Source organism: Onthophagus taurus, chromosome 11 (genome assembly GCF_036711975.1).
Source record: "Onthophagus taurus isolate NC chromosome 11, IU_Otau_3.0, whole genome shotgun sequence".
Taxonomy (NCBI): Eukaryota; Metazoa; Arthropoda; class Insecta; order Coleoptera; family Scarabaeidae; genus Onthophagus; species Onthophagus taurus.
The window spans coordinates 10,895,186-10,921,668 of NC_091976.1; the positions used below are offsets into that span (position 1 = coordinate 10,895,186).

Sequence of the window (26,483 nt, forward strand, 5' to 3'; positions counted from 1 at the left end):
AATAGGGCACGTTTTGACCCTATTTGTACTTTCATCCTACCCTTCTAAACAACTAAACGTAACCACCCCCGTTCAATTTATGCCTAGATTTTTTTTATGAAGATGATAAATACATTGGAAAAATTTCAGTTAGATAGATAAAACTATCCTAAAACTTTTTTGTCTCTCTGATGTTCTTCTAAAAATTAATAATTTCTGAGAAAAAAATAATTAAGCAAACATTAACTGTTAAGCTGTAGGGTTGTTAATCGAAAGTTGGAATGAATTTTTAATGAAAAAATCTTAGTAGGCTTTGCAATCTTTGTCAGAAATATTTTTGACGTTTAAATATCAGTAGTTTTCTTACTTTAGTATTGTTTTATTTAAAATTTTGAAACGTCGAGTAAACGAGCCTAAATGCGATAGAACTTTATTCAAAAATTAATTTGAAAAACAATAATAATAGTAAGAAAAATTGACATTTAAACGTCAAAAATATTTCTGACAACGATTGCAAAGCCTACTAAGATTTTTTCATTCAAAATTCATTTCAACTTTTGATCGACAACCCCGTTATTTAACGGGCAGTGTTTGCTTTATTATTTTTATTCTCAAAAATTAGTCGTTTTTGAAAAAATTTTAGAGAAATAAAAAAGTTTTAGGATACTTTCATCTACCTATGAAAAATTTTTCTAATGTATTTATCATCTACATAAAAAAAATGTTAGCAAAAATGTAAAGGGGGTGGTTACGTTTAGTAGTTTAGAACGGTAGGTTGAAAGTGCAAATAGGGTCAAAATGTGCCCTATTATGAGTGAAACATATTCCCGAAATTTCATTTTCCTAGCGTTTATAGTTAAACCAAAATTTTCCGCCATTTTTGGAGGGGTGTAGCTCCTTAGGGGAGCCGAAGTCGCCCATGGTTCACATATTAAAGTACCCTTAAAATTGCCTAAAGAATCACCCCCTGAAGTTTGGGCATGTCATTCAGATACAACCTCCTGTATATGTAGATGATATCGTCACCGGTGCTTCCACCATCGATGGTCTACTTAAGTTACAAAAAGAATTAATAATGGTTTTACAAAAGGGTGGTTTTGAACTTCGTAAATGGGCTAGTAATAATGAAAGAGTATTATCGTCTGTCCCTATTTCTGATCAATTATCAACAATATCTTTCGAATGTGAAGAAATAAATTGCGTCAAAGTCCTGGGCTCGCAGTGGAATCCAGTCAAGGATACATTTACTTATTCATATACAGCCCGTGTTACTCAATGTACAAAAAGAACAATTCTATCAGAGATCGCCAGAATCTACGATCCCTTAGGATTTTTAACACCGTGTACATTAAAGGCCAAACATTTGATACAACAGCTATGGCAATTGAAAACGTCATGGGATGATTCCCTTCCGGAATTTATCAAGACTTTATGGAACATAAGATAGATATCCATGTTGCAAGTAAAATTTGAATATAGAATTAAATAAAACAAAATATGTTAACTTTGCACTTGCGTAAATATTTTAATCGGGACCGGTTTCGAAGTTTACAACTCCATCCTCAGCCGAAAACTATATAGAAGTAAAAATAATGCAATTAATCTATCTTATAAAACAAAAAAATTTGTAACAAAAGAAACAAAACAAAATACTCACTGTCAATAAGCGAAGCTAACAGATGTAATCATTTTAAAAAACGTTTTGAAATGTTGAAAAATTTTTGAAAAAGTGAACAAATTTAAATTTTATACAGTAACCAGAAAAATCGTTAAATTCGCAAAAAATCAAAATGGAGGAGACATGAGACGTGACGTGATGCGTAAAAAAGTTATAATGTAATCTAAAAAACAATGAACCAAATCAATTAAAGCCAAAACTTAGAATAAAAACTTTAGTTGAGTTTAAATAAAATTCTTCGTGAAAATCAACAATAAATTATTACGACACAGGTATGACCATCTTGGCGGAACGAGAAGAAGAGACTGGCGACCGAAAACCAGAAACATAAGAACGCAATAAAACCGGAAACAACAAACAATTTAAAAAATTAAATCTTTAAATTGAAATTAATTAGATATGAAAAAATAGGTTTGCGAAAGAGTTGAAGTTGTTTATTCAGGAGTTGAAAATTATTAATATATTTATGTTTAGTAATTTCTAAAATTTCAAGAAAATCTAGTTATTGCTTTTATTACATGAATGTAAAAGTTCAACTCCTCCATAATCTATATTATGACCAGTTTCTATGTGGTGTTTGAAGATATTAGAATTTGTTTTGACTTTATGTTCCCGGATTCTAGTCTCCAGCCTCCTCCCCGTTTGTCCGATATATATACCTTTACAATTAAAGCATCTGACCAAGTATACACCGCTCTCATCAAATATATTGAAAACTTTTTTAGTGTGATTAGTTAATAAATTTAAACTAGTATTACGATTTGAAAAATCTATTTTAATATTGTAATTAGAAAAAATCTTGTGAAATTTGGCTGTTAAAGCATTAAATTGTAGAGGTTTATAAATTAAAGAATCAGTATTATGTTTTGTAAATAAAGGATCTCTTTGTATACGTATCTTATTAATCAAATGATTGATCTTACCAATGGGGAAACCATTGTCAAGGGCTAAGTTAAAAATGAAATCAAATTCTTTAACCCTTCAGGACTCGCGCTAAGATTTTTACTCCAGTACTCGCGCGGCGCACTGCGTGCTCCATTTTTCATTTCTCTTTGCCGCCAAGAATTGATACTAAATAATTTTTAGTAATATTATTTTATTTTTAATAACTAATATTAATAATAATTATTATTATAAACTTAAATATCTTAAATATATAAATCTTAATAATAATCCTTTACTCCTACTACTTTACTCATAATGTTATTTTGGGATGTGTATTACTAAACAGAGAACTCATAAATGTTGTTACCACTTATTAGAATAATTCCATTGATTCTTTGATCAATGTAGTTATTTGTTGACTTATTTACTGTGAATCACTGTCCCCCACACCCTTACACTTTTCACATAGATATGTGATGTTTACATGTTTCTTACAAACAAAGTTATTACAAGATCCACATCTTATTGTAGTATTGACGTTCTTTGCACGTCCACATGTCACATATCTACCACATCTCTTGAAAGAAGGCTCCCCGACAACTCTGTCTTCAGGACCTTTGTATTGTTGAAGGAAGACTGAGATATCTGCCGGCAGGGAAGGCACTTTAGCTCTTTCCATGAGATATGGTTTCATAAAGGAAAATGCCAGGTTCTTCAAAAATAACCTCCTCGGTATTTTTTTATTTTCATTGGAAAAATAAATTACTTGGGCATTTATACCGGCTATGTCCAAGAGACTGTAAAATATTACTAAAGGCCACCTCCTTGTGATACGTGCAACAGAATAATAACTACACATTTGGTCTACGGTATCTACACCTCCTTTTGTAGAATTATAATCCAGGATTATTTCTGGCTTCTGTGTTTCTTCATCTATGACACCTTTGTCATGCATGGTAGAAAGCAGCACTACAGCCTTACTTTTCTTTGGTACATACGATACCAAAGTAACATCCTTTTGATATCCGAACAATGAGGAATTGATGGGCCTATTTTTCTGATGCAAAAATTCAGTGGGAATTTCCCGTTTGTTTTTTCTCATTGTTCCGATACATGTTAATTTCTTCTCCAGTAGATACTTTGCCAGGTTATAATTAGTATACCAATTATCGGTAGTGATGTTTCTCTTGGTACCCTCAATGTGATGGACAAGTCTACGAACTACATCTGAAGGTGAGTTGCTTATATCATAGGGTCCCAATGGCTGTTTACCACAGTAAACTTCAACATTTCCAGTGAAGAATATTTTAGCATCTGTGAGGACAAATAGCTTTATCCCATACTTCGCTGGTTTGTTAGGTATGTATTGGATAAAGCTGCAACGACCACGAAAAGCTTGAAGTTTTTCATCTATTGTGACAAACTCACTCAGACTGTAACTACTCTTGCAATTGTCCACAAATCCACCAAGGACCATTCGAATTGCAGCAAGTTTATCGGTAGCTTTTCTTTCGTCTCTCGTTGATTTGTCATCAAATCGAAGGCATGACAATAAAAAGAGGAATCTTTTGTTACTCATTGTTACTCTTGTGATCTGCATCCCTGTGCCATCCTTAGCCCAGAGTTCCCTCACGTTTGTATGATTAGCTTCCTTCGCGCCAATCAAGTAGAGTAAGCCTAACAATGCCATTATTTCATTATGCGATGCTTCCTTTGTATCTCTTGTTCTTTCATATTTTTCAGATTGAGAGTTTATGTAAATGTTAGTATAGTTCACAATACACCTATCCCCCGATTTACACGATAGATACGTTCCTGAGAAAAACGTGTAAATCGAAAATTAAAAATTTTCAAGTCAAAACCGTGTAAATCGAAAAGCTTGCAGAAAATGCATAATTTTGCTATTTAACAGTTGTGATTTTTTTCAATATTTTTAGGTGTACACAGAAATAAAAATAAAATGCATTGACAGGTTAAAATATGTAATATATTTTAAGTCAGCACATAAGCTCGGGATTCCCCGTGAGATGTGTACACTGTGCACGTGTTCAATCACAGTAGCATTTAGTAGAGTGCGATAAAAACAAAAAAAAACTTATTTGGAAAACCGTGTAAAAGCGAAAACGTGTAAAACAAGTACCGTGTAAATCGGGGGATAGGTGTATTGTCAATTATATTGGTGTCAATAATTTTTTCAAAAGCAGACATTTCACTTGTAACACCCTTAGCTTCTCTTTTTGGCCCAGGACGAGTTGTTATGATGTTTTTTCCTTTAGTCTTAGAATTACGGCTAAAACATTTTTTTTCCAGGCACAATCTTTATCTTTTCCGATGAAATAATCATTGTCCAGTAACATAGACTCATCAGAACTTTCATCGCTATCTTCACTCGACCCCGAGTCATAGTTCTGTTCGCTTTCTATGTCATGCTCACTGTAACTAATTTGTTCATCTTCACTTTCAGAACTGTCATCATTATCACACTGATTTTCTTTCTCTAAATCAGAATCATCGTTGAGTAGCCATTTTAGCGGATTTGTCACTCTTCTTGTAGACCTAAGTGAAAAGTATTACATATTTTCTTGGGAGGGATAGATTCATATGATACTAATAAAACTCAGAGAAATTGAGTGTTCAAATGTAAAGCACCAAAGAAACCCCAAATAGAACTTTTGAAGTCGAAATGAAAGAACACATTTCTTACGATCCTTTGTTTTCGAAATAATCTACTTCAAAGTTCGTTGTCGGTGTCGGGGATAACAACTAAAAGTTCAATAAAAACAAAAAGTTGCTAACTTTTCTGGTTATTCTAAATCGAAAATAAAGAATATTATTTTTTCTAAACGGCTTTTGTTTTCAACACAATCGACCTCAAAGCTTTATTTGCTTAGGACAGCCTTTACCCCGGAGTAAACAATAAAAGTAAATATCTCAAGAACGATTCTCATAGGAAAAAATTTCATTCTTCATTTTCGATTTCAAATTTGTTTCTACGTGTAATTTGTTTTACTTTTTGTTTTTATAAAACTTTCAGTTGATATCACCGACATTGATAACGAAACTTTGAAGCCGATTATCTCGAAAATCGAAGCCAATCGGAAAAAATAATATTCTTTTATTTTGACTTCAAATCATCGCGTTGGTTCACTTTGATGCTCTACTTTTGAATCACCTCTATTTCTAAACATTATATATATATATACATATACTTACATGATGACGCGCGTGGAACTCGGTGCTCCAGTAGACAAATATTTATTCGACTTCTCACACAGACGTCTAATGATTTACTAAAAGAATACCTAAGAGCCTAGAAACGCAAAAAAAATATTCCACAAACTACACTTGTTTTGTAGAACGTGGCGCACTCCGCGCGCCAGCGCGAGTCCTGGAGAGTTAATAAAAACATAGAAACATTAATTAAAAATTGCGAGATATGCCAAACAATTCGGAAAAACCCTCCCAAATTAAAACTAATTTATTGGCCTATTCCTGAAAATGTTTGGGATCGAATTCACATTGATTTTTGTGGTCCAATATTAAATAAGTATTTTTTTGTTGTGACCGATGCTCTGTCAAAATGGTTACATGTATCCATAATGTCTTCCATAACATCGGAAAACACTATAAAGGAATTAAGAAAATTGTTCGCAAATTTTGGTATACCAAGGATTATAGTTTCCGATAATGGCACTCAACTTACTTGTACCGATATAGAAACTTTCTATAAATTAAATAATATAAAACATATTACAAGTTTGCCACATCACCCTGCTTCAAATGGTGCTGCTGAAAATAGCGTTAAAACGGTGAAATATTTCTTACTTAAGCAACTAAGTACTTGTAAAACTGTTAATGAACTCGAGTACAACCTAACGAACTTTTTATTTACCTATAGAATCACGAAACACTGTACTACCGGTGAATCTCCGTCAAAACTAATGTTTGGTAGAGAAATTCGAAACAGGCTTGATTTGTTAAAGCCATATAAGGTTGAAAATGATGATACAAAATTTAGTGAAATAAAGAATAATATTAAAAAGAAACAATTCATTGGTAGGAGATATCATAAGGGAAATAGAAAATGTCAATTTTTACCTGATCAAAATGTTCTAGTTGAAGATTATAGGTTTTTAAAAGCGCGTTGGTCACCAGCAATAATATAAAATGCCTTAGGCATGAATGTATATAAAATAAAATTATTAAATTATAACATAATTTGGAAACGCCACGTTAACCAAATACTAGACAATGAAATTGTAAATGAGGTTAAACCGAATGAGGAAAAGGAGGAGGATTCCGCGGAGCGGGTTACTGATGACTGATGAGCCTACTGTTGATACATCTTCTTCCTCTTCTTCCGTAGAAACGACGCCACCATGTCGACCTATTCGTCGCAGGGTGCCGCCGAAAAGTTTAATTTACGAATGAATTTTATTTTAGTTTTTTTTCTTATAATTAAGGGTGGAGGTGTGTAGTGTTTTATAATAAATATTATTTTGGGTTAAAAATAGCGCAGGCGAGTGAACCGCAACATGTTTGTAAAGAACAAGAAAATTGGTATTCATTAAAGTGTAGTACGTAAAAGCAACATATAACCCCAAATGCAATTACCCTTACAAAAATGTAAATAATAAAAAAATACTTTGAATTATCAAGACAACAAAAAAATTAACAATTAATATATCAGATTTTAGAAGTTGTGTAACTCTAACTTCTCTGATCAAAATTCAGATTTTATGCAAAAAATTAATAAAGTTGATGTTCACATAAAACAAAAAAAATACAACTTAGCCTTAATCTTCTACGGGCCCAAACAGCATCCCACGGTTCCAATTCCAATCCAATTCAGAATAATCTTCTCCAAACAGATAACAAAGGTACCAAAATATTGAGGTTATGGATGACCCAAATCTGTCATCAACAGATTTCAAATGACTTTCAAACGACTTTCGATGGCGCAGTTTCAAGATGACGTTCTAAAAATTCTTCCACTAAAATTCTTTACCAAGGGGAAGATGATCTCGTCGATTGGTGGGTTGATAATCGTTCAACACGATTAAGACATTCCACGGAGGACCAAAACTACCGTAAACGCCTCCAATAAAATAACCTTCGTTGAAACGATGATGGCGTCGCTGTTAACGTACGTGATCCAGTTTTATATCCGCAATTGCGACGTCGAAATTTATCGACTAATAATAGATACGGAAGTCCAGAAATCCCATCAAATGGTCGAAGAACAATCCCAGTAACAACCAAACTCAATGATTGATTCTTCAAAAGGACTAAACCATTCCAAAACTTAACTGAACCACTAACGACAGTGAGACAAGATCTTCTCGAGACCACGACCTTTTCTCGTCTCTTCCCAAATCGCGACCGGAAATTTAACGTTCCGCATTCATCCGACCAATCAAAAAGAAGCACGCAACAACTCCACTAAAAAAGGCGCGAACTATTAGAATATGAATACGAAAAATAACGATTTAAAGAACGAAATCTAAGAAATTCAATAACCTCAAACGGAACCGTTACAAACAATGTCTTTAAATGGCCACTCCCTGGGTAAATGGTGTAATACACAACAGTTCACGAATTTTTAATAAACAATTTTATACACTTGATTAAATTAGTTTTTTTTTTATATTCAAACTCACTTAGGTTATTTCTTCTTCTTTACTATGATCGGGGTTATGTTCTTTTTTAGTCGCTTTTCATTGTCGAACGCGTTTACAGCAAAACGATGTGTCTTCTTCTACGATTCAACTTTGATTGTTCTTGTTATTTTTTAAGCGTCGGTTCTTTTTATCAAATGCATAGCGACTAAGCTACTACTGGCAATCTTGGATTATTCCAAAAATAATTAAAATTTAGGTTATACAAGGTATGTCAAAAGATAATTTATGTAGAATTTCGGAACGGCATACAATGTCGTCAAAATATTTTAAATAGGTTTTTTCTTCGTTTTTTCAAATAAATGATGATTATCGATAATATTGCATCAATTTGTTGGTTAATTTCTTCAATTTCAGGAACAATATGGTTTTAAATAAGTCTATCATTATCGGTGAATTTTGAAGATAAGATTTTGTAGTGGATATAGAAATTTTATTACTTTCCAGTGATATAACGGCATAGATTATTATTGATGGAGTGAGAGATCGCATTAATAAGTCTTTGTAAGAAGTTATATCGATAATTTCATGAACAATCAGAATAAATTCTCAACTGACAGGTAAAAACGTAGTCATGTTTTTCATTAATAATGAAATCAGATATTTCAATTTCATGATATACCGCTTTTCGTTATTGATTGCTCGAAACAACTGGAAAGCATAAAATCCTCTACGGTTGATATTAAATTAGATTTGGAAAGCGATGTTGCATTTAATGATAATATTTATGCGTTCTGTCGCATAATTCATGATACCATTGTACAATATAGACCTTTAACAGGTTTAGTTGAAAAGTTATTTAGAAAAAAATGATTTTTAAATTTTTATTGTGTATCTGCTGCTACTACTGGTACTACATTCACGCCGAACATTTTAATCTAACTTACTTTAAAAATGGATCTTGTTCGCTTACTCATAATGTTAGAAATCGCAGCAGCCAGATTCAGCTAGGAGTAGCACCGTTTTCCAGTGAAATGGTTAATTTAAAAACAGTATCGAAAAAAAGAAAGATAAAACAAAATCAACATAATGTTAATGCAACAATTACAAATCCTTACGAGATAAGTACATCATCAAAACCTGTATTATCATCGACTTTAAAACCTTATAATGGAACAACATCTACAATAAAATCCATAGTGAACTCTTCGAATGAATTTGAAACAACGGAATGCGCTAATTGTACTAATGATCTAAAAGAATGTAAATTACGAAACTAGTAATTCTAGTTTCAAGATATGCTTAATTATCCATTACAGCTCATAGAGATCTTAAAGATTTAGAAACTTGCAATGAGAATTTAAAAAATTTTGATTCCTTAAAAGAAATTGCATCTTTATGAGAATCTCTCGATGAAAGAACCCAGGAAATTATCGAGATAAGACAGGATTTAGCAACTTGTATGGCTCAAAAAGGTGGAGGAGGAGAGAAGAAGATCGATTGTATTTTCCTCAACTATTATCATTCATGAAATTGAACTAATAGAAATCGAATCTCCTAATTGGGAACAAGTCTGTAGAGATCGTCTAAGATTTTTGAAACGTATTAAAGAAATAGAAGTGATTTTATCTCCTATATTAAATCATCGTTTCAAAAATTATGGCATCGCGAAATCCGATTAATGTTATCGATATGCAAGGCTTTACACTCTCTTCAGGATTTCGAGTAAAAGAACTAGCCATCAGCGATGGTGAGTCGATTTCGCATTTCCTTTTTTAACCCGACGTCGGTAAAGGAAGACTAAATAAACAAGAACGTAGGCAAGTTTGGTTGGAAAATAATTTACATCATTGAAATTACGAGAGTGGTGATGTACCCTACAAACGACTAAAAGAAATTCTACTCGAACATACATGCGGGGTGGAGGTGGTGTTTGTGAAAGGTTCCCAAAAGGAAACGCTACTAAAAAATATAGTACCTTCAGAAAAACCGATTATCATTAATCTACAAGATAATTTGTATTGTCCTCTACTCTCAATTAGTTTAAATGCTTGTAGACATCATTATAAATCTACAAGTAATTGTGTAATTGAAAATGTTAAATTACTAAATTTTTAAAATTAGCCAAGAATTAAGTTATTCCTTTTCAAAGTATTTAGAAAAAATAGGAAATTGTTTGTAAAAATTAAGGTTCTTTGTAGTAAATTAACGTATTTAAAACAATAAAAACAAAAAATTTTACGTACTAATTTTTTTTCATTTTTCCTCTACTTTCTTAATTCCTCTATACAATTTTATAAAGTATTTTTGTAATATTTTCGAGGTTCTGATTGATCTTTTGACTTTGGCAGTACCTGCTGTATTCCGGGAAACGTCTCAGTCTCAACTTTTCAGGGGCCCGTTCTAAATTGGTTGGTATAAAGCGTGATTTTGGTGTTGTAAACGTTATATATCCCTCATCAGTAGATAATAAATGAGAGTTCTGGAGCGGAAGTCAATCCCCCATCCCCCTAATCCCCCATGACGTCACTTCCGGTGTCATCCCACTTCCGGTGTCATCCCACTTCCGGTATCTTGTCACTTCCGGTATCTTGTCACTTCCGGTATCTTGTCACTTCCGGTATCTTGTCACTTCCGGTATCTTGTCACTTCCGGTATCTTGCCACTTCCGGTATCTTGTCACTTCCGGTATCTTGTCACTTCCGGTATCATCTTCAACCCCATGTGAGTGTCCTTTTGGCCCTTCAACCCCCACCCCCCTTCAACCCCATGTTAGTGCCCTAATGGACCCTTCAACCCCATGTGAGTGCCCTTTTGGCCCTTCAACCCCATGTTAGTGTCCTATTGGTTTGTCCGCGTTTATACCTAAGGCATTTAAACCTTGTACCCGGGCTGTCTGGTTGAGAGTCGGGCGTCTTGCCCGCTTGACTACCGAAGGAAATGAGTTAAAGGTGTTTAAATAACGTTCAAGTAGAGATGACGACGGCGCTCATACGTTTATCAGCGCGGAGGCTAATCCCCCGCGGAGCGATGACGACGACGGCGATGACGTCGACGATCGTATGCTTATCAGCGGAAGCTAATCCCCCGCGGAGCGATGACTGAATTGAAATAATACTCACCTTAAAATAGGTTATTTATTATTATTATTATTATTATTGATTGATTGAGGGTAGGAGGAAGAGAAAATCACAAAAAATTACAGTTAATACATATATTAAAAATTTAAATTTAAATTAAACATACTCGAATAAAATGATACTATTTTCTACTTAACCTACTTAAATATATTTAAACGTTATTCGAAATAGTTGTAAAATGACCCCAAGCCAATGTTTTAATACCATCGGCATCGATACATCGCTTTGAATCATGTGGGGAAAGGGCCAATTTGTTTTGTAAAACGGTAAAAACCGTGTGGTTAAAACTTCTAAATAATAACTGTTTTCTAGACACGATGGAATTTGAATGTAAACAGTCGAAATAATTTTGAAATGAAAGCTTTTGTTTAACCACAGCTTTCCTAATACCTTTAGATTTTTTAGTAACCCGCCCATCAGCAACCCGATTTGCGTACACCTTCGATCTTAAGCCAATAAATTCGACCATTACGTTTCCGCAATTTTCATCCTTCATCTTACCTAAAACCGCTTTATTTTGCAAGGGGATGTCAAACCGATTATCGGGACTGTAGTTAGATGTATCAAATTTATCTAAATTTAATTTAACATCGTTATACACATCGTCAGACTTAATTAGTACGGTGAAACTGTCGGTATCCATGTAACACAACTGAACGTCCTCGCCGTATTTAGGTTTTAAAAAATCATAATAAAAATCGTACATTAATAATTTTGAGAGTTCTAAAACTGTAAAACCAACGTATAGAGGTTTATCGTAAACGATATGAAGACGCTCCATTTGAATTGCCGAAAACGTTTCTGTGAATACTTTAACACTTTTAAAATTTAATTTAGCGATTAAACTCCGAGCTCCAAGTCTAGGTCTACCTGCGTTTTTGTCAGACCTGATATCGTCCCAACTGGTTACTAAGCGGACGTCGACTCGCTTATCAACATTTTCCATGGTTTTACCGAAAACTGCGTTGTTCATTAATTTAAAAAAATCCTTTTCAAAATCATTTTTAGCCGATTGACGTAACTCTGTATTTTTATCTATATATGACTTTAACCAAGGGGATTGTTTAAACGATAAAACTCTATTTACTTTACTTATAATTAATCCGTGTGCAACGGCTTGTTTTAAATTTCTGTAATGAATTACATAATTTGTCTTATCAAATAAATTTGGAATTAATCGTTTATCGCTCTCACATTTACAGTTAGGGGGGATTAAATTTTCGGCTAAGAAAGGTAGATCATTATGCAGGTTGTGCAAGTGTTCGGGATACGCAATATCCACATCTAAAATATATCCGAAATCGTAATCATCGGCTGTATTATTAAAATCTAAATTTTGAATTTCGTTTTCAGTCAACCATTTAAAGTCGGAAACGGGGATAAATTGAGACATTGCCCACCCATACAAATTATTAGCGTCCCAATACATTAAAAATTTTGAAGGTGAATTAGCATCATAATTTTCCATATATTTATTGTTTGCTTTAGCATGACGTAGAGAGCATTGTGAAATGCCCCCACGGATACCTTTTTTAACGAAATGAACTTGATCAATATCCGTCAACAATTCCAATTTAATTTTCGTAAATTTTAGCATAGCATCCCAAGATAACCCCGGTGCCGTATAATAATGCGCGGGATCTAAACCGTACGTTTTGAAACATACTCGTCTAAATTTCTCAAATACATCAGCTAATAGAAGAACATCGGTCTTTAAGTATAAATCGGAATAATCCTTAAAAGTATGACAATTAAATTTCTTCCAAACAGTTTGAGCATGGGTATATTGCTCATCAGATATTCCCTCTAAATTTAAATTATTAAAAAATGCCTCTTTAGGGGGTAAGGATGTGGCATTAAGCCTATCAAATGATGACATAAAGGCGTAGGGAAAGATTCCCTTTTTGGTCAACAATTTAAAATAATCATTGTGTGGGTAAAATTTACGCACGTGAATAAAATCAAACTCATTAAGGTTACCTGCTAAAGAATCTAATGAAGATGCCATGAACCGAAATGAATCAACAAATCTTAATTTAAAGAAAACATTTTCAACAGATTTGTCTTCGCTAATTACCTTATCAACCAACACTCTTTTACTAAAACTAATGTATCTTTCTTTATTATTAGGTAACACATCAAGTCCATCTTTGTCTGCATCGGCCATTTCTTTAATAAATAAATGACAATCGTACCCACTAAAGTTATGAAAAAATATCGGAATAAAATTTTGAAGTTTGAAATTTAGATTACAATTTGAATGGGTGGGACCTCGGTATTTGCCGCTAATATGACAATGATCACGAACCTTAACCTGGTTTGAAGTAAAAGGATTTTGACAAATAATACAATTTTCGGCCGAATCGAAATGCCGTTGCTCATCGGCCGTTAAAGGTATCATTGGTTTTATAGTTTTAAAGTATTTGCTGTAAAGTAATTTAACATCATCAATTAATTTAGAGATAAAAATTTTAGGCGCATCCGACCCCGTATACGTTTCAAATCTATTTAAACTACTATCAATATTGGAAACAATGTAATAAGCAAAACTGTAAGGTTGATGTTCCTCAATTTTTTCCGTAAAAGATTTAGCGCTACTCTGTTTACAATAATCGATCGGTTTTTAAAGCGATTCAAAGTCGGCGTAGATGACAAATGGTGCCATCTGAGTGAATTTATAATTGTTAAATTCTAAAATATTTTGCGGAGTTTTTAAACCGAAAAAGTTTGGTTTAGATTTTAAATCGGTTGTAGGTAAAACGGTCATCACATGATTACAATCATAAGTCTGATGTGTGAGTAACTTGTCTGCGGATGAAAACCGCGTTAAACATCCATCACAAAGGTGTATAGAGCCGTTACGGTTCACCCACTGGTTTGATATTAGCCTTGAAAGATTTTTAATTAAAACGAAATGTCCCTTGCCGTTTTCATATAGATAAAGCAAATTTATATGAATATCGCGTCTTTGTTTGGTAAAATAAATTGGCCCTTCCACCGTGTATTTACCACTGCTACTACTACTACTTATCAATTCGTAAACATTAATACTTAAATTATTTAATTTTTCTACATTAATTATATCTTTTAAAGTAATGGGAAATGTAATCCCACGCAAATTAAGTACTTGACTATAATGAGGGTAGCTTGTAGTTCGATTGTGACTATGATTTGCAGGATGAAGAGCCGCTGTCAAACACCACGCTAAACAAGCATCGTCCGTATAGTTTTTAATATTTACGCACGCATGTTTTTCAGCAATTACCTGTGGTAAACGTATATACGATGCTCCGGGTATAGGTTCAAATTTATTAATATTAAGCAGGAGGTGAGATACGGAGAAGAAGGCCCACCCAGAGTCGCGTTCTTGAAATTCTTCGCTTTGAGCTAAAATTTCCCTACACATCCCAACATACACCTCATGCAAATCCGTACCCACCGAAACAACTTGAAATTTACAATTAAAATTTTTCTCGGACATTAATACGTCTTCATCCCCATTTTCATCATACGCGGCTTTAACATAATTCGCAAAAAACTCAATCTGAACCTTTATAGAGGGACCACAGCGATCTAAACTAACCTCAATCATTCGTTTAACAGCTCCTTCTGATCTTGTTAGGAACGATGATATATCATCATCGACCAACACGTCTGCGACTCTATAGGTGCAAACTCTACCTTTAAAACATGATTCCAATCTATCGACGTTATCTTCACCTTCGACCGGGGTCGCATGTTCCAATCTTAGATGAGTCCGTAGGTGAGTGGTAGATATAAAGTCAACACCGCAAATTGGACATAAGTTGGAGGGTTGCCGCTGCTTAGGTGAAGGACGTGATGATGTTGATGACACATGTTGAACAGGCTCCGCCGACGTACTTGATGAAGGGTTGGAGGGTTGTTGTTTAGACGGATGACGCAATGACGTCTGTTCAACCGGACCGACCGATGTACTTTGTAAAGATGGTGGTAGTGGTGGCGGCGGCGGCGGCGGCGGCGCAACATAACGTGGAACATCTAGTCCATGTACGCTTCTTTGATGGTGTTTCAATTTGTCGGATCTTGAATAAACTTTTTCGCAGATACTGCATTTAAAGTTCGATTCCCGCACATCACCGTGTTTCAAACGCATATGTCGGGTAAGATTGTGTTTTAAGGTAAACGCACCGTTACACACTTTGCAAAGAAACATTTTATTACGAAATTGAATAAATGTACGCGACGGCCGCTAACGCTGAACTGATAAGCAGCTAGGTGTGTGATTAGAGTTATGAAGGTCGGTCGACACTATCACGAGGTGATCACGTGATCCGATAGACGCGGCGGACAATATTACGAGGCGATCACGTGATCAAATAGAAACTGTTGTAGTGGAGTTTATTATTTCCAAGTATTCCATCACATAAAAATTAATTTCCGATAAATTATTTAAACAGAATTCTTCAATGGACGTCGTGTTATAATATCATCGTCGTCGTCGTCGTCGTCAACAAGCTGTAGAGATTTAATGTATTCCATAAAATTTAGGCTATCCAAAAGGTTCATTTTATAGGTAATTAGCTTCTCCATTGCGAAAATCTTATCGATATCCGTTGAATGAAGTAAAATCGGTATGAATACACCACTTTCGGAATCCTCAATCACATACGTTAGATACAGGTAATCATCATCATCGTCAAATTCGACCTTTAGGTTACCTTCGGCTAATGGTAGCGTCTGCGAGGAAACTTCTACATTGAAACGTATCAGTTTATGGGTAGATATTAGATGTTCCCAATCTTGACGTAAAAACGTAATTTGATGCGACTGGGATTCCAAACCTTTGCATGTTCTAACTACGAACTTTACACAGGTTGTACCCCCTCTAGCGACGCTAATTCCAACTTTAATGCTGAAAGATTCAGTTGAAAATTGCGTTTCCCCGATAAATTTAGTCTCCTTTTTTATCAATTCACGATACCGTTTCCACTGCGCGCCGATTGAATTCCAATAATCCAAGCCCATCTCTTCACAGACGTCGCTCACTCCTCCCTCGATATCCATTTCCAATGGAGAACTGAATTTAAATGCACGCAACGGGTGAATATAATTAATTACCCCCTCCCTCCCCCCATCATCTCAATAATTTATGGGAATTGAGAGATTGGTTGAAATGATTGTTGAGAGGAGAGATTTCAATTGATCTAAAATTGATATATAGGGGCAAGTTATCCCTAATATCGATAGACTCTTGTCAGAGGTGCCTACAACCTCCTTTAAATATTCATCGTATTGGAGGATTCGATCGCCAACAAAGAAATTAAATATGCCGTCGGAACCTTTGTAAATCCCATTGAAAGAAGTTGGGATTCCCGGAAAAAGTTCACCAATCGAAACTATAACTCTCTCCTTTCTAAAGTAATTAAAATCCACTTGAATTGCGTACATATCATCGAAAAATATGTAAGGTAAACCGTAATTGCTTGTAACTATCCCGTTAACTCGAGTAAAATTATTAAACCCTAACTCGGTGGAAGTGAACGGCCACACAGACCGCACATTCATACTCTTAAAATCAATTCTGTATATTGCATTTTCCATTATAAGTATAAGGTCACCTATAGGCGAGATAGACACTTTATAACTATAGTCTACAGTACGAAAAACATTCCTCAAAGTCGGCAGCCAATCATTTATGTCTATAGGATTGGGTTGTTTAGGTCGTTTAGACTTTAAATCTATTAACCAAACCCATTGTTTGTAAAACACGTACATGGTTTGATAGTGAATCAAAAAACCGGAAAACTTTGAATCCACATCACAAACGTCTCTAAAGGGTGAGGGTTGAACGGCAGGATTTGTCGTAGACCGACTCGTCGTGGTCCTATATGATGATGTAACGTGACTTGAAACAGTCGATGATGTATACAATTTGGGTCTACCATATATAGCTTGAATTGCCACAATATCTCTGCTATTCAACTTGAAATCCTCAATTCTCATGTTACCATAGTTGGGATGCATGATGGAATCGAGTTCAACTCGATGCATTAAACCTAAGGAATGTCCAATTTCATGCACCATTACCAAAAATAGGTTATATTTCCCATCTACTGTAGAGTTGGATAAATCAAACTCTAAATCTGAATTTATATGGATTTCAACATTACGCCCATTAATATAAGGATAGTATGCGTGAGCTAAAATCCCATTTTTGAATGTACTACCACACATTGATCCAACGTTCCTTATGCACGTATGGTTGTAACCTTTAAACCCGATTAGAATGTTGACGTCGGTAAACGAGCTCTGAAACTTTAAATCTATATGCTTAGCCCAAACCGCAAATGCCCTTTCAACGATATTGGGAAAGCCATCTGGATATTTATTATAGATGGCCCATTTAACTATTGGGATCCCCCACTTTCGATGTATCGTACGTTTAGCGTCTACTGATATGTCTTCCAAGTCTTTATTCCCACATCTTGGTTTACCAATCAAATCCAAAGTTTTAAAATCAACTTCACCCGATACTGGCAGGTGAAAATATTCCTGCAATTTACGTAACCCTTCCGTCATTGTTGTTGTTGTTGTTGTTGTATATTCCATCTGATGACGATGATGATGATGTAAACCGCTCACATTCCCATTTAAATATCCAAATGCTTTGAGATATTTATAGATTTCCATATCCCTATCGTACATCAAATCTTCCATTAAAATTCGTATTGGAAGCGCCCAGAGCGTATATACTAAAATAACTCTCGCAATGTACATGTTTGCGTGATGGAGGTCAGACACTGAATGCATGAAGGATTCAAAAATAAATACAATAAATAAAAGTTAATATATGTATTAAAAAAAAATTTAACAACTTCTTATATAACACGTCTATGCAAATTACATAAAAAATTCTTTAAAATTATGGCGTTATTTTGCGAGCAAACTGCGGGAGCATCGTTGTGGAACCAGCATGGATTGGAAGTCGCCGTCAATTTAGTATCTTCTTCAACCGCCTTCTCAGAAAACTCGGAGGCAATATCCCTGACCGTCAAATTCCGATGACATCGGAACCGATAATAGGGTCTGCTTTCCAAAAACTCCCTCTTCTGGCTACCCTTCACATACACCTCATCATAGAACGACAGTATATCATCCAGTAAATTTAACCCCATCGACAGGTCCATCCATCCTCCAATATACGATAGTTTATGGTGATTTCGCTCTAAATACTTGGCGGATCGTTGATCTTGAACCGATAAGTATCGAAAGGGTCTGTCAGCCTTGAAGTGGAGATGTACGGCATAGTCGGTGATAAGGTCCAGAAGTGTGAATTCTTTAACTATGAATTCAGAGTCTATATAGAACCCCTGAATATCAACTACCGCTCTACGCAACTCCATAACTCTGACTATGATGCGCAATCGAAATTGACTCAATTAATAACGATTGAGACCTCCCCACTCAGCGGCTTATAGGTATACATAGATTCCTGTATTAGGATACAGTATGCCTTCGTGTTGGCAGGAAAATCTTTATCACTCTGAATTTCAAGCCGCACTTCACATGATGCAGATGGCGCTGCCTCCTCATCATTATTCTTTGTGGTATCAATTACGAATAGAGGTCTTTTCTTGAAACTGTTGAAATCCATTATCGGTTGTTTTCGGTTAGATTCCCAAATGTATGATTGAAATTCCGTATACATTTTATATAGTTCAACGTAGTTTTCCTTCGTAAAATCCAAATTCATAGACTCGAATGGGTAGGAATATGAATTTAAATAGACTTTAAGATCTATAATGTTCAAGTGGTCAAACAGCGTACAATCAGATTTCGGCTGATCCTTTCGATTGGTTTGGAATGCCACTATAACATATTGCGGTCTACCCCTGTTAGTAGTTGATGTAACAGGCCAAATCTCTTTATTCCCCCGTCTCATAGATGGCAATTCATAAAACGTCCATTTACGAAAAGGTACGGCTATATTCGAATTTTTATTTAGCCCATCCAAAAGTTTAATCTTTATCGATGGACTGGGATAAACATGCTTCGCCAGTAATGACACTGTCTTTATGGTAAACTCTGCAGTGCTGGGGTCGGCTTTAGTCGATATAGATTTAAAACAGTTTGAATCTGTGCGGCTTCTGACAAACCTAAACTTGAAACGACCTCTCATAACCTGATTGTAGTCTCTAAATAATCCAAAAATGTGCACAAGTGGGATTTGAAATACAAAGTTATCGTTTGCGCTGTCCACCGTGGGTAAGGCTCCTTCAGGAGGCCATTTTAACCCGGCAATTTCCAATGATTTACATTCCACATCGTTATGGTGTAGAAGGGTTCTAATTAGCGATGTGAGCCCTGGTTCACGAACACGTTCTATTTCAACGCCATTATGTTCGAATGCGATGTACTCAAATAGAAATGCCGGCAAATTGTGCGTTAAACTTACGCTATCTGCAGGATCCGTCAATTTTTTAACATAGTTACCCTCAATTCGTATATAACTCTCGAAAAAGGAAAATAAAACATCTTCTTGGTTCAGTTCAATGGTGAACACATCGTTGTTTTGAAACGAATTTGTTGAAGGATGGTAACTGTGCACCTCTTCCCTAGCGATGGAATTATCCACGATAGGATCTCTATAAATGTTTAATTTTTTTGTTGACATGGTACCCCAAATCTTGAAGGAAACGAACGTTGTCAGGTCGCAACGAAGTCTTTCTGCAGACTGATCTAGACGTTCTCTTACGTTTACATTTATACCCTTTACCCTTTTTCAAGGTAGGTTGTGATGGTGGTGGTGGGCGATAGGTTCCACCACCACCACCACCACCACCAGGCGTTTCAAACATAAATCCCATTATAATGCAACACGTTTCAGCTCTAACCTAAGTACGATTTCCTCTCCTCGAAAGTTTACCAATCTACCGCGCTGATCCAGGAGTCTAAGGGTAATGTTCGTTATCGGTCGATCGGTGTCGACTGCGAAATATATTGGGTTCCTAGGCTCTATATTTATACTGAAGCCAGGATCTACCGCCGGTGCGAATTCGAATAGCGTATGTGACTGCTTATTGTTGTAATATGATCCGGAAATTATATTACACTCCACGCGAACGGACGTCACGCGTATTATATTTACAGGGAGATCGGATCTGTGTAATTGTTCGGGTTTCAGTGTACGTTGGGAGAATCCTAAAATCGAAGCAATCGAATCGGATTCTGTGAAATCAATCTCCAAGTAGTCGCTGCTAATCTCGCACTGTAACGTATTGTTATTAGCCTTGAGGGACAATAGGGTCTCAGGTCTATCTATCTTATCCAATCCGACCAACCGTAGAATCTCCTTTTGCAAATATTTTTCAATATCTGAAATTTCGTATACGCCCGTAGGAATTCCGATTACCTCTTTTGAAGTATTCTTAGGCCCCTGCTGCTGCTGCTGCTGCTGCTGTTTATTGATGGGATTTACTATTGTAAAGTGGAATTTATCGTTAACTCCCTCTTCAATGTTGGGTATGCTGTTATATGTGTACAGACCAATCAGTCCCAATGAATAGTTAAAGTTGGGATCCAATTGTATAGGTGGAAAGTATTCCTCAGAAATTTCGCTCTTCGTACCAACCAGTGTGAACGTCTGCGACATCGTTATACATATGACCCGTTTCCCGTTTGAAGTAGGAATTTTATACATAAATGCCCGCAATTGTACTGATTGTCCTTTTGATAATTATCGTGGTTGTATATAATTTGAGTGTCTTTAAAGTACTTTAAAAGTTCTTTGGGGGGTTTGAGATCCCCATAACTATCAAAATAGAACACTCTATTACCGGATTTTCTATAGGCTACCCAATGCGTTCCATTTCCGCTTTGCACATCTAAATTCACCACCGCCGCTTCATCCGTTTTAGGGCCCCCTTTTGGTAATGCGTTTCGCATATAGACGCCGCGGAATTTTGGGATATTTAGAGATTTAGCGTAACGTAGTATATCAAAGTTGGTTAGAGGTCTCTTGGGTAGCAGCCTTAAAAGTTTTTTTGAGTCTTCTTCTTCTTCGTTAAATATATACCCAATCCTTTTTTATACCTTTTAATGTAAATACCACTCCCCGTCTTTCCGATCGCAATGTCCTCCATTGCTTTATTGTGCCGCTCAGCTTCTTTCATTTTATCCTTCGCCTCTTGAGTTTTCTTTACTGCTCTATAGACTCCGGCCGCGCCTCCGGATAGTGCGCTGAGAGCTGACAGTCCGGCGAATATCGCAGGTAAAAGTGGTAATATTCCTCCTCGTTTAACTGGAATTGGGATTGTTCGTGGAATTTTAACTTTTCGCTTTCCGCCTACAGACTTTACGGCTATGCGAGCACCTTTCAACGCCAATCGCGCCGCTTCTCGTAAACTATCGGTGTTTTTTGGTAAATCATTTGCTATACGCTTAACTATCCCCTTTTGAAAGGTCACCTGTTTACCACCACCACCACCACTTTTCGACTTCAATGATCCACCTCGACGTTTTCGCCGGCTTTTACCACCAACACCTTTACGCTTATGCCCCATGCCTAATTTACGTTTCGCTTTCATAGCGTTTGTGACTAACCACGCCGCAGTCTTTTCACCAAGTGATGAGTCTTTCGCCTTCACCCTTTCCCAAGCGGTATCCTCTAAACGCCTATCGGCCTCGTGACGTTGATCTAATGTTTTATTATCCCTATAGGCTATATCGTGTTCTCTACAGGCGCGATCTAGCGGATTTATGCCTTTTTCACCTCGTGCCAAGCGTTTATCCAACTTTGTTCCGGGCCCGCAAAATTGATATCCGGGAATGTGTAACTCTACGGGGAGTTTGTTGATAATTGAATTTAAAATTCCTCCACCTCGAATTGAAGCTACTGTTGATGTGTTACCTTGAGCGAGCATTACTCTCAAGTGATGCGATTTCAAACATAACCGGGGCCTTTATATATGCGTGCAGGTACGTTAGAGTCTCAGTCAATTTTTGACAACATGCGTGTAGTGAAACACCCTTCTCTAACTATGCCATTGACTGATCTCGATCGGCTGGTATCAGCAACGGAGACGAAGCGTAGACATAGCGATTTAATACCCAACAGTTTACGCGCAATTGTCTGCGGACCTTCTGGCTGTGGGAAGACAAATTTAATTTTGAATCTAATATTTGATGAAAATGGTCTGACATTCGAAAATATCTACATTTACTCAAAGTCACTGGGGCAACCGAAATATGAACTTTTAAGTTTAGTTTTGAATCGACTTCCGGAAATTGGATTCTATCGATTCAGCGATAATGACGCCGTAGTGGATCCGAATGAAGCTAAGGAGAATTCAATTTTTATATTCGATGATGTGGCGTGCGATAAGCAGGATAAAATTCGAGCGTATTTTTCTATGGGTAGACATAGAAACGTAGACTCTTTCTACCTTACACAGACCTATACGCGTATACCTAAACATCTAATTCGGGATAACGCTAACGTGTTAGTGCTTTTCAAGCAGGATGAGGTGAACTTGAAACATGTATACGACGAACATGTAAATACCGATATGAGGTTTGAAGAATTTAAAGAGATGTGTAGACGCTGTTGGAACGACGGTAAATATAACCCATTATTTATAATGAAAGACTTTGAAGTTAAGGATGGTAGATATCGTATAGGCATGGATAAATACATCTACCCAGATTGAAAAGACGCATTGCTATTTTACATGTGTTTGTGTGAGGTCATCACCATTATCATCGATGGCCAATTATAGTAGTAAACAAAATAAAGTAGGCAAGCGGTCAAACGTCGAACGTGATAGAGCTATAGTAAACATCACGAATGCGATAAAGCGTAAACGCCTGGCGATTAGACTAGGCCAGGAACGCGATGACGCGCTTATAGCTAAACTCCACCGACCGTTAAGCGATACTTTGAAGGATATATCAAAAAAATTGGATGACGTAAAGGTACCGATAAAATTGCATCGAAAGACTCAACAGAAAACAGTTAAGGGGGAAATTAAAGAGATAAAGTTTAGTGATGAAGATGTTGATAAGTTTGAGGTTAAAAGTCCGTCCGTAATTCCCAAGGGTTCGCAAATGATTGAAAATTTGGGAGCTGATGTATCAAAATCCCCTTCAACGTCAACGTTGACGAAACCCGATGCAAAATTAGAGCGTATACCTATTGGAAGGCTACCCGTCGGAATTAGAAATTTATATTATATGTACGGCAAACGGGATTCAATTGATCTCAGAATGGGTATAAGGTACGATTCTAAAACAGATGGATGGAAGATTGGTTCAAAACCTGTTGAATTTACCGACGCTCACATATCACTAGACGGTGGTAAATTAAATATTCCAACCAGCTCGGGTTTATACGAGCTCATACAATTGAAAGCACCTAAAAATTTTACGGAAGAGGATCTTCGCAAGTATAAAGAGATTCTAACGTATACGGGAGCTCATAAACAGAACTATACCGGTCCCATAGCGAGTAATCGTTCTGAAAAATATATTAAAATAATTAAACCGCTATTTAGCAGCGCGGGTGAAACAGCTGCAGGATCGGGTCTAGAGGTTAATTCCAATCGGATTCAGTATAAATACTGGGATGATGTTAACGAATTGGTAGATCGATTGCGATTGTTGCATGCATCGTATGCGGCCGGAAACAATTCGCATAGAAACGAGATTGCGTATATTGTGGAGGAGCTTAAAGAAATCAACGTTATCAAATAAATAACTACGCTAGACATGTTTGGAGGCGGTGTTGGTGGTATTATCAGTATCGATAAATTCGGACGTACGTTGCACGCATCTTCATGGGGTAGAATAATTGATGAAGCCGGAACGTCTCAGCGGGCGGTTGGATTACCGTTAACCTCATCTGGGGATTATGATATGCAGGGACGTAAACTTAGTAATGTACAAAGCCCATCGTTAGAAAACGATTGCGTTATAAAAGCATATGTAGATGAGATGTTTAAGACAAACGATACGGAGTATAAACGTATATTCGATTCAATAAGTAGGACAATGCGAGCCAATAGGAATCTTCATTATTCTTTAAAATCGGAGGTTGATGATTTGCGAGATAAATCCAGGAAAGTTACGTCGGTGATTGAAACCCTACGTGATGAAATTGATGCTAGCAAGAAATATATTGATCTTGAAGTTTCCGGAAATTTAAAGCCTTCAATCGAAGCGATCGAGGATCAGATTTTAAATTTAAAATCGGGTGTTGAAAATTTGCGAATTAAATCCGAACAAGTTACGCCGGAGATTCAAACCCTACGTGATGAATTCGATGCCAGCAAGAAATATATCGATCTGCAAGTTTCCGGAAATTTAAAACCTTCAATCGAAGCGATCGAGGATCAGATTTTAAATTTAAAATCGCACTGGGTATCCGATATTAAAAATCTGCATGCTAAAATTGATGTTGGCGATGTGAAAATTACCGAAATTTCCAACGAATTAACTGATACGGCGGCAAAGTTCACAGATGTTATTAATCGAAATTACTCGGACGTCTCTGGTGATTTAACTCAACTTTCCGATCGTTTAACAAAGTTGGGGGACGCAATTAAAACGGAATTCACTAATTTATTAAATCAAGTAAAGCTTAACAAATCGAATATCGAAGATGTATCGAATTTATTAGACCCATCTAAGACCGGACAGATCGCATCGCTAATTAAAACGGTAAACACCGATATACCTTTGAATCTAAATCGCATTAGAAATCGTCTATCGGTGATTGATACGCTCATATCGAATATACGACAGTCGATCGGTGCGCAAAAGTCGCGAGTTGACCTCATGGATTCCGCTATATTTTCCCGACTTGATATATTAGAGAAAAAGGTTGGTCTCAAACCTTAATTGTCACAATGGAGAAGGTGTCAGATGCGAAACGTGTCATTGTGGAGGAGCTCCATCGCCCCGCTAGACGTATTTTCGCTAGACGAAGAACCATCCTGAAGGGGATCGATGATCTATGGCAGGCGGATCTAATTGAAATGATTGAGTTTGCCAGATTGAATTCCGGATATAAATATATATTAGTGGTTATAGACTGTTTCTCCAAGTTTCTTTGGACGCGTCCGTTAAAAAGTAAAAATTCTACGGACGTCACCGCAGCGCTACGCTCAATTCTCACAGACGACGGTCGCGCGCCTCGAAATCTACAAACCGATCAGGGCAAAGAGTTCTACAACAGTCAATTTAAACGGTTGATGTCGGATTTTAAAATTAATCATTTTTCATCGTATAGCGTTATGAAAGCGTCGATGGCTGAACGTGTAATTCGAACCGTTAAACAAAGAATCTACAAGTTCTTCAGTCTATATGGAAATCATAAATGGGCGCACCTATTGGTGGATATAACATCTCGATATAACAGTACGAAACATTCGACTACGAAAATGAAACCGTCTGAAATAAATTCGAAATCGGTAGAGAATAAACTTCTCGATACAGTGTACAATCATATTAAAATTGCCGGCAGAGGAAAGTTTAGAGTTGGAGACGCTGTTCGTATCAGTAAATATAAACATGTGTTTGATAAAGGATATCTGCCCAACTGGACCGCCGAATTGTTTAAAATCGTTAAAGTGAATATCACAAATCCAATTTCGTATTTATTGGAGGATGTGCGTGGCCAGCCGATTAAAGGCGCTTTTTACGAATTCGAACTTCAAAGGACCGCTCAACCCAACGTTTACCTCGTTGAAAAGGTATTGAAGAGGAAGAAGGATAAGTTGTACGTAAAATGGTTAGGATTCGATTCATCCCATAATTCTTGGATATCAAATAAAGATATATCATAAAAATTTTTTATATCGATGTGAATTATTTTTTTAAATAAAATTTAATTTTTAAACGTCTATTTTACTCGAGTTTCTTTTTTCCTTAAGAAACCACATTTGATAAGGGTTTGCAGCATAAGAACGTTGCGCCCAAGTCGTTTCCTTAGGAAACCACACACTTGATAAGGGTATACTCTGTAAAGGGTATAAAGTCTTATGCAATACCGTTTTACCGCATTTTGATTTACAATGTATAACCAAAGAGGTGAGCTCTAAATTGTTAAATTGTTAAAGTTTAAGTTTTGAGTTTAAAATTCAAATTTTTTCAGTTAAATTCATTGTGGAGGAGTTGGCGGGGAGGCTTCTGCCTCCCCATTTA

The 26,483-nt window shown here is 36.2% G+C and overlaps 4 protein-coding genes across 4 annotated transcripts; 2 read left to right on the forward strand and 2 right to left on the reverse strand.

The window, feature by feature from the left end:
- Positions 1 to 1,054: 1,054 nt before the first annotated feature.
- Positions 1,055 to 1,426, forward strand: LOC139432082 (uncharacterized). Its single transcript, XM_071200420.1, has one exon. It carries the CDS (start codon positions 1,055 to 1,057, stop codon positions 1,424 to 1,426), a length of 372 nt encoding a protein of 123 aa, XP_071056521.1.
- Positions 1,427 to 11,451: 10,025 nt separating this feature from the next.
- LOC139432083 (uncharacterized) lies at positions 11,452 to 13,467 on the reverse strand. The gene has a single exon (XM_071200421.1). The coding sequence runs from the start codon at positions 13,465 to 13,467 to the stop codon at positions 11,452 to 11,454; it is 2,016 nt and encodes a 671-aa protein (XP_071056522.1).
- A 7,846-nt stretch (positions 13,468 to 21,313) lies between these two features.
- On the reverse strand, positions 21,314 to 22,204 carry LOC139432084 (uncharacterized). The gene has a single exon (XM_071200422.1). The coding sequence runs from the start codon at positions 22,202 to 22,204 to the stop codon at positions 21,314 to 21,316; it is 891 nt and encodes a 296-aa protein (XP_071056523.1).
- A 1,843-nt stretch (positions 22,205 to 24,047) lies between these two features.
- On the forward strand, positions 24,048 to 25,178 carry LOC139432085 (uncharacterized). The gene has a single exon (XM_071200423.1). The coding sequence runs from the start codon at positions 24,048 to 24,050 to the stop codon at positions 25,176 to 25,178; it is 1,131 nt and encodes a 376-aa protein (XP_071056524.1).
- The last annotated feature ends 1,305 nt before the right edge of the window (positions 25,179 to 26,483 follow it).

Excerpts from the sequence above, each read along its gene's own strand:
- LOC139432084 (XM_071200422.1), bottom strand. The coding sequence starts at position 22,204 with ATGCTCGCTCAAGGTAACACATCAACAGTAGCTTCAATTCGAGGTGGA.
- LOC139432083 (XM_071200421.1), bottom strand. The coding sequence starts at position 13,467 with ATGGCCGATGCAGACAAAGATGGACTTGATGTGTTACCTAATAATAAA.
- LOC139432085 (XM_071200423.1), top strand. The coding sequence starts at position 24,048 with ATGTTTGGAGGCGGTGTTGGTGGTATTATCAGTATCGATAAATTCGGA.
- LOC139432082 (XM_071200420.1), top strand. The coding sequence starts at position 1,055 with ATGGTTTTACAAAAGGGTGGTTTTGAACTTCGTAAATGGGCTAGTAAT.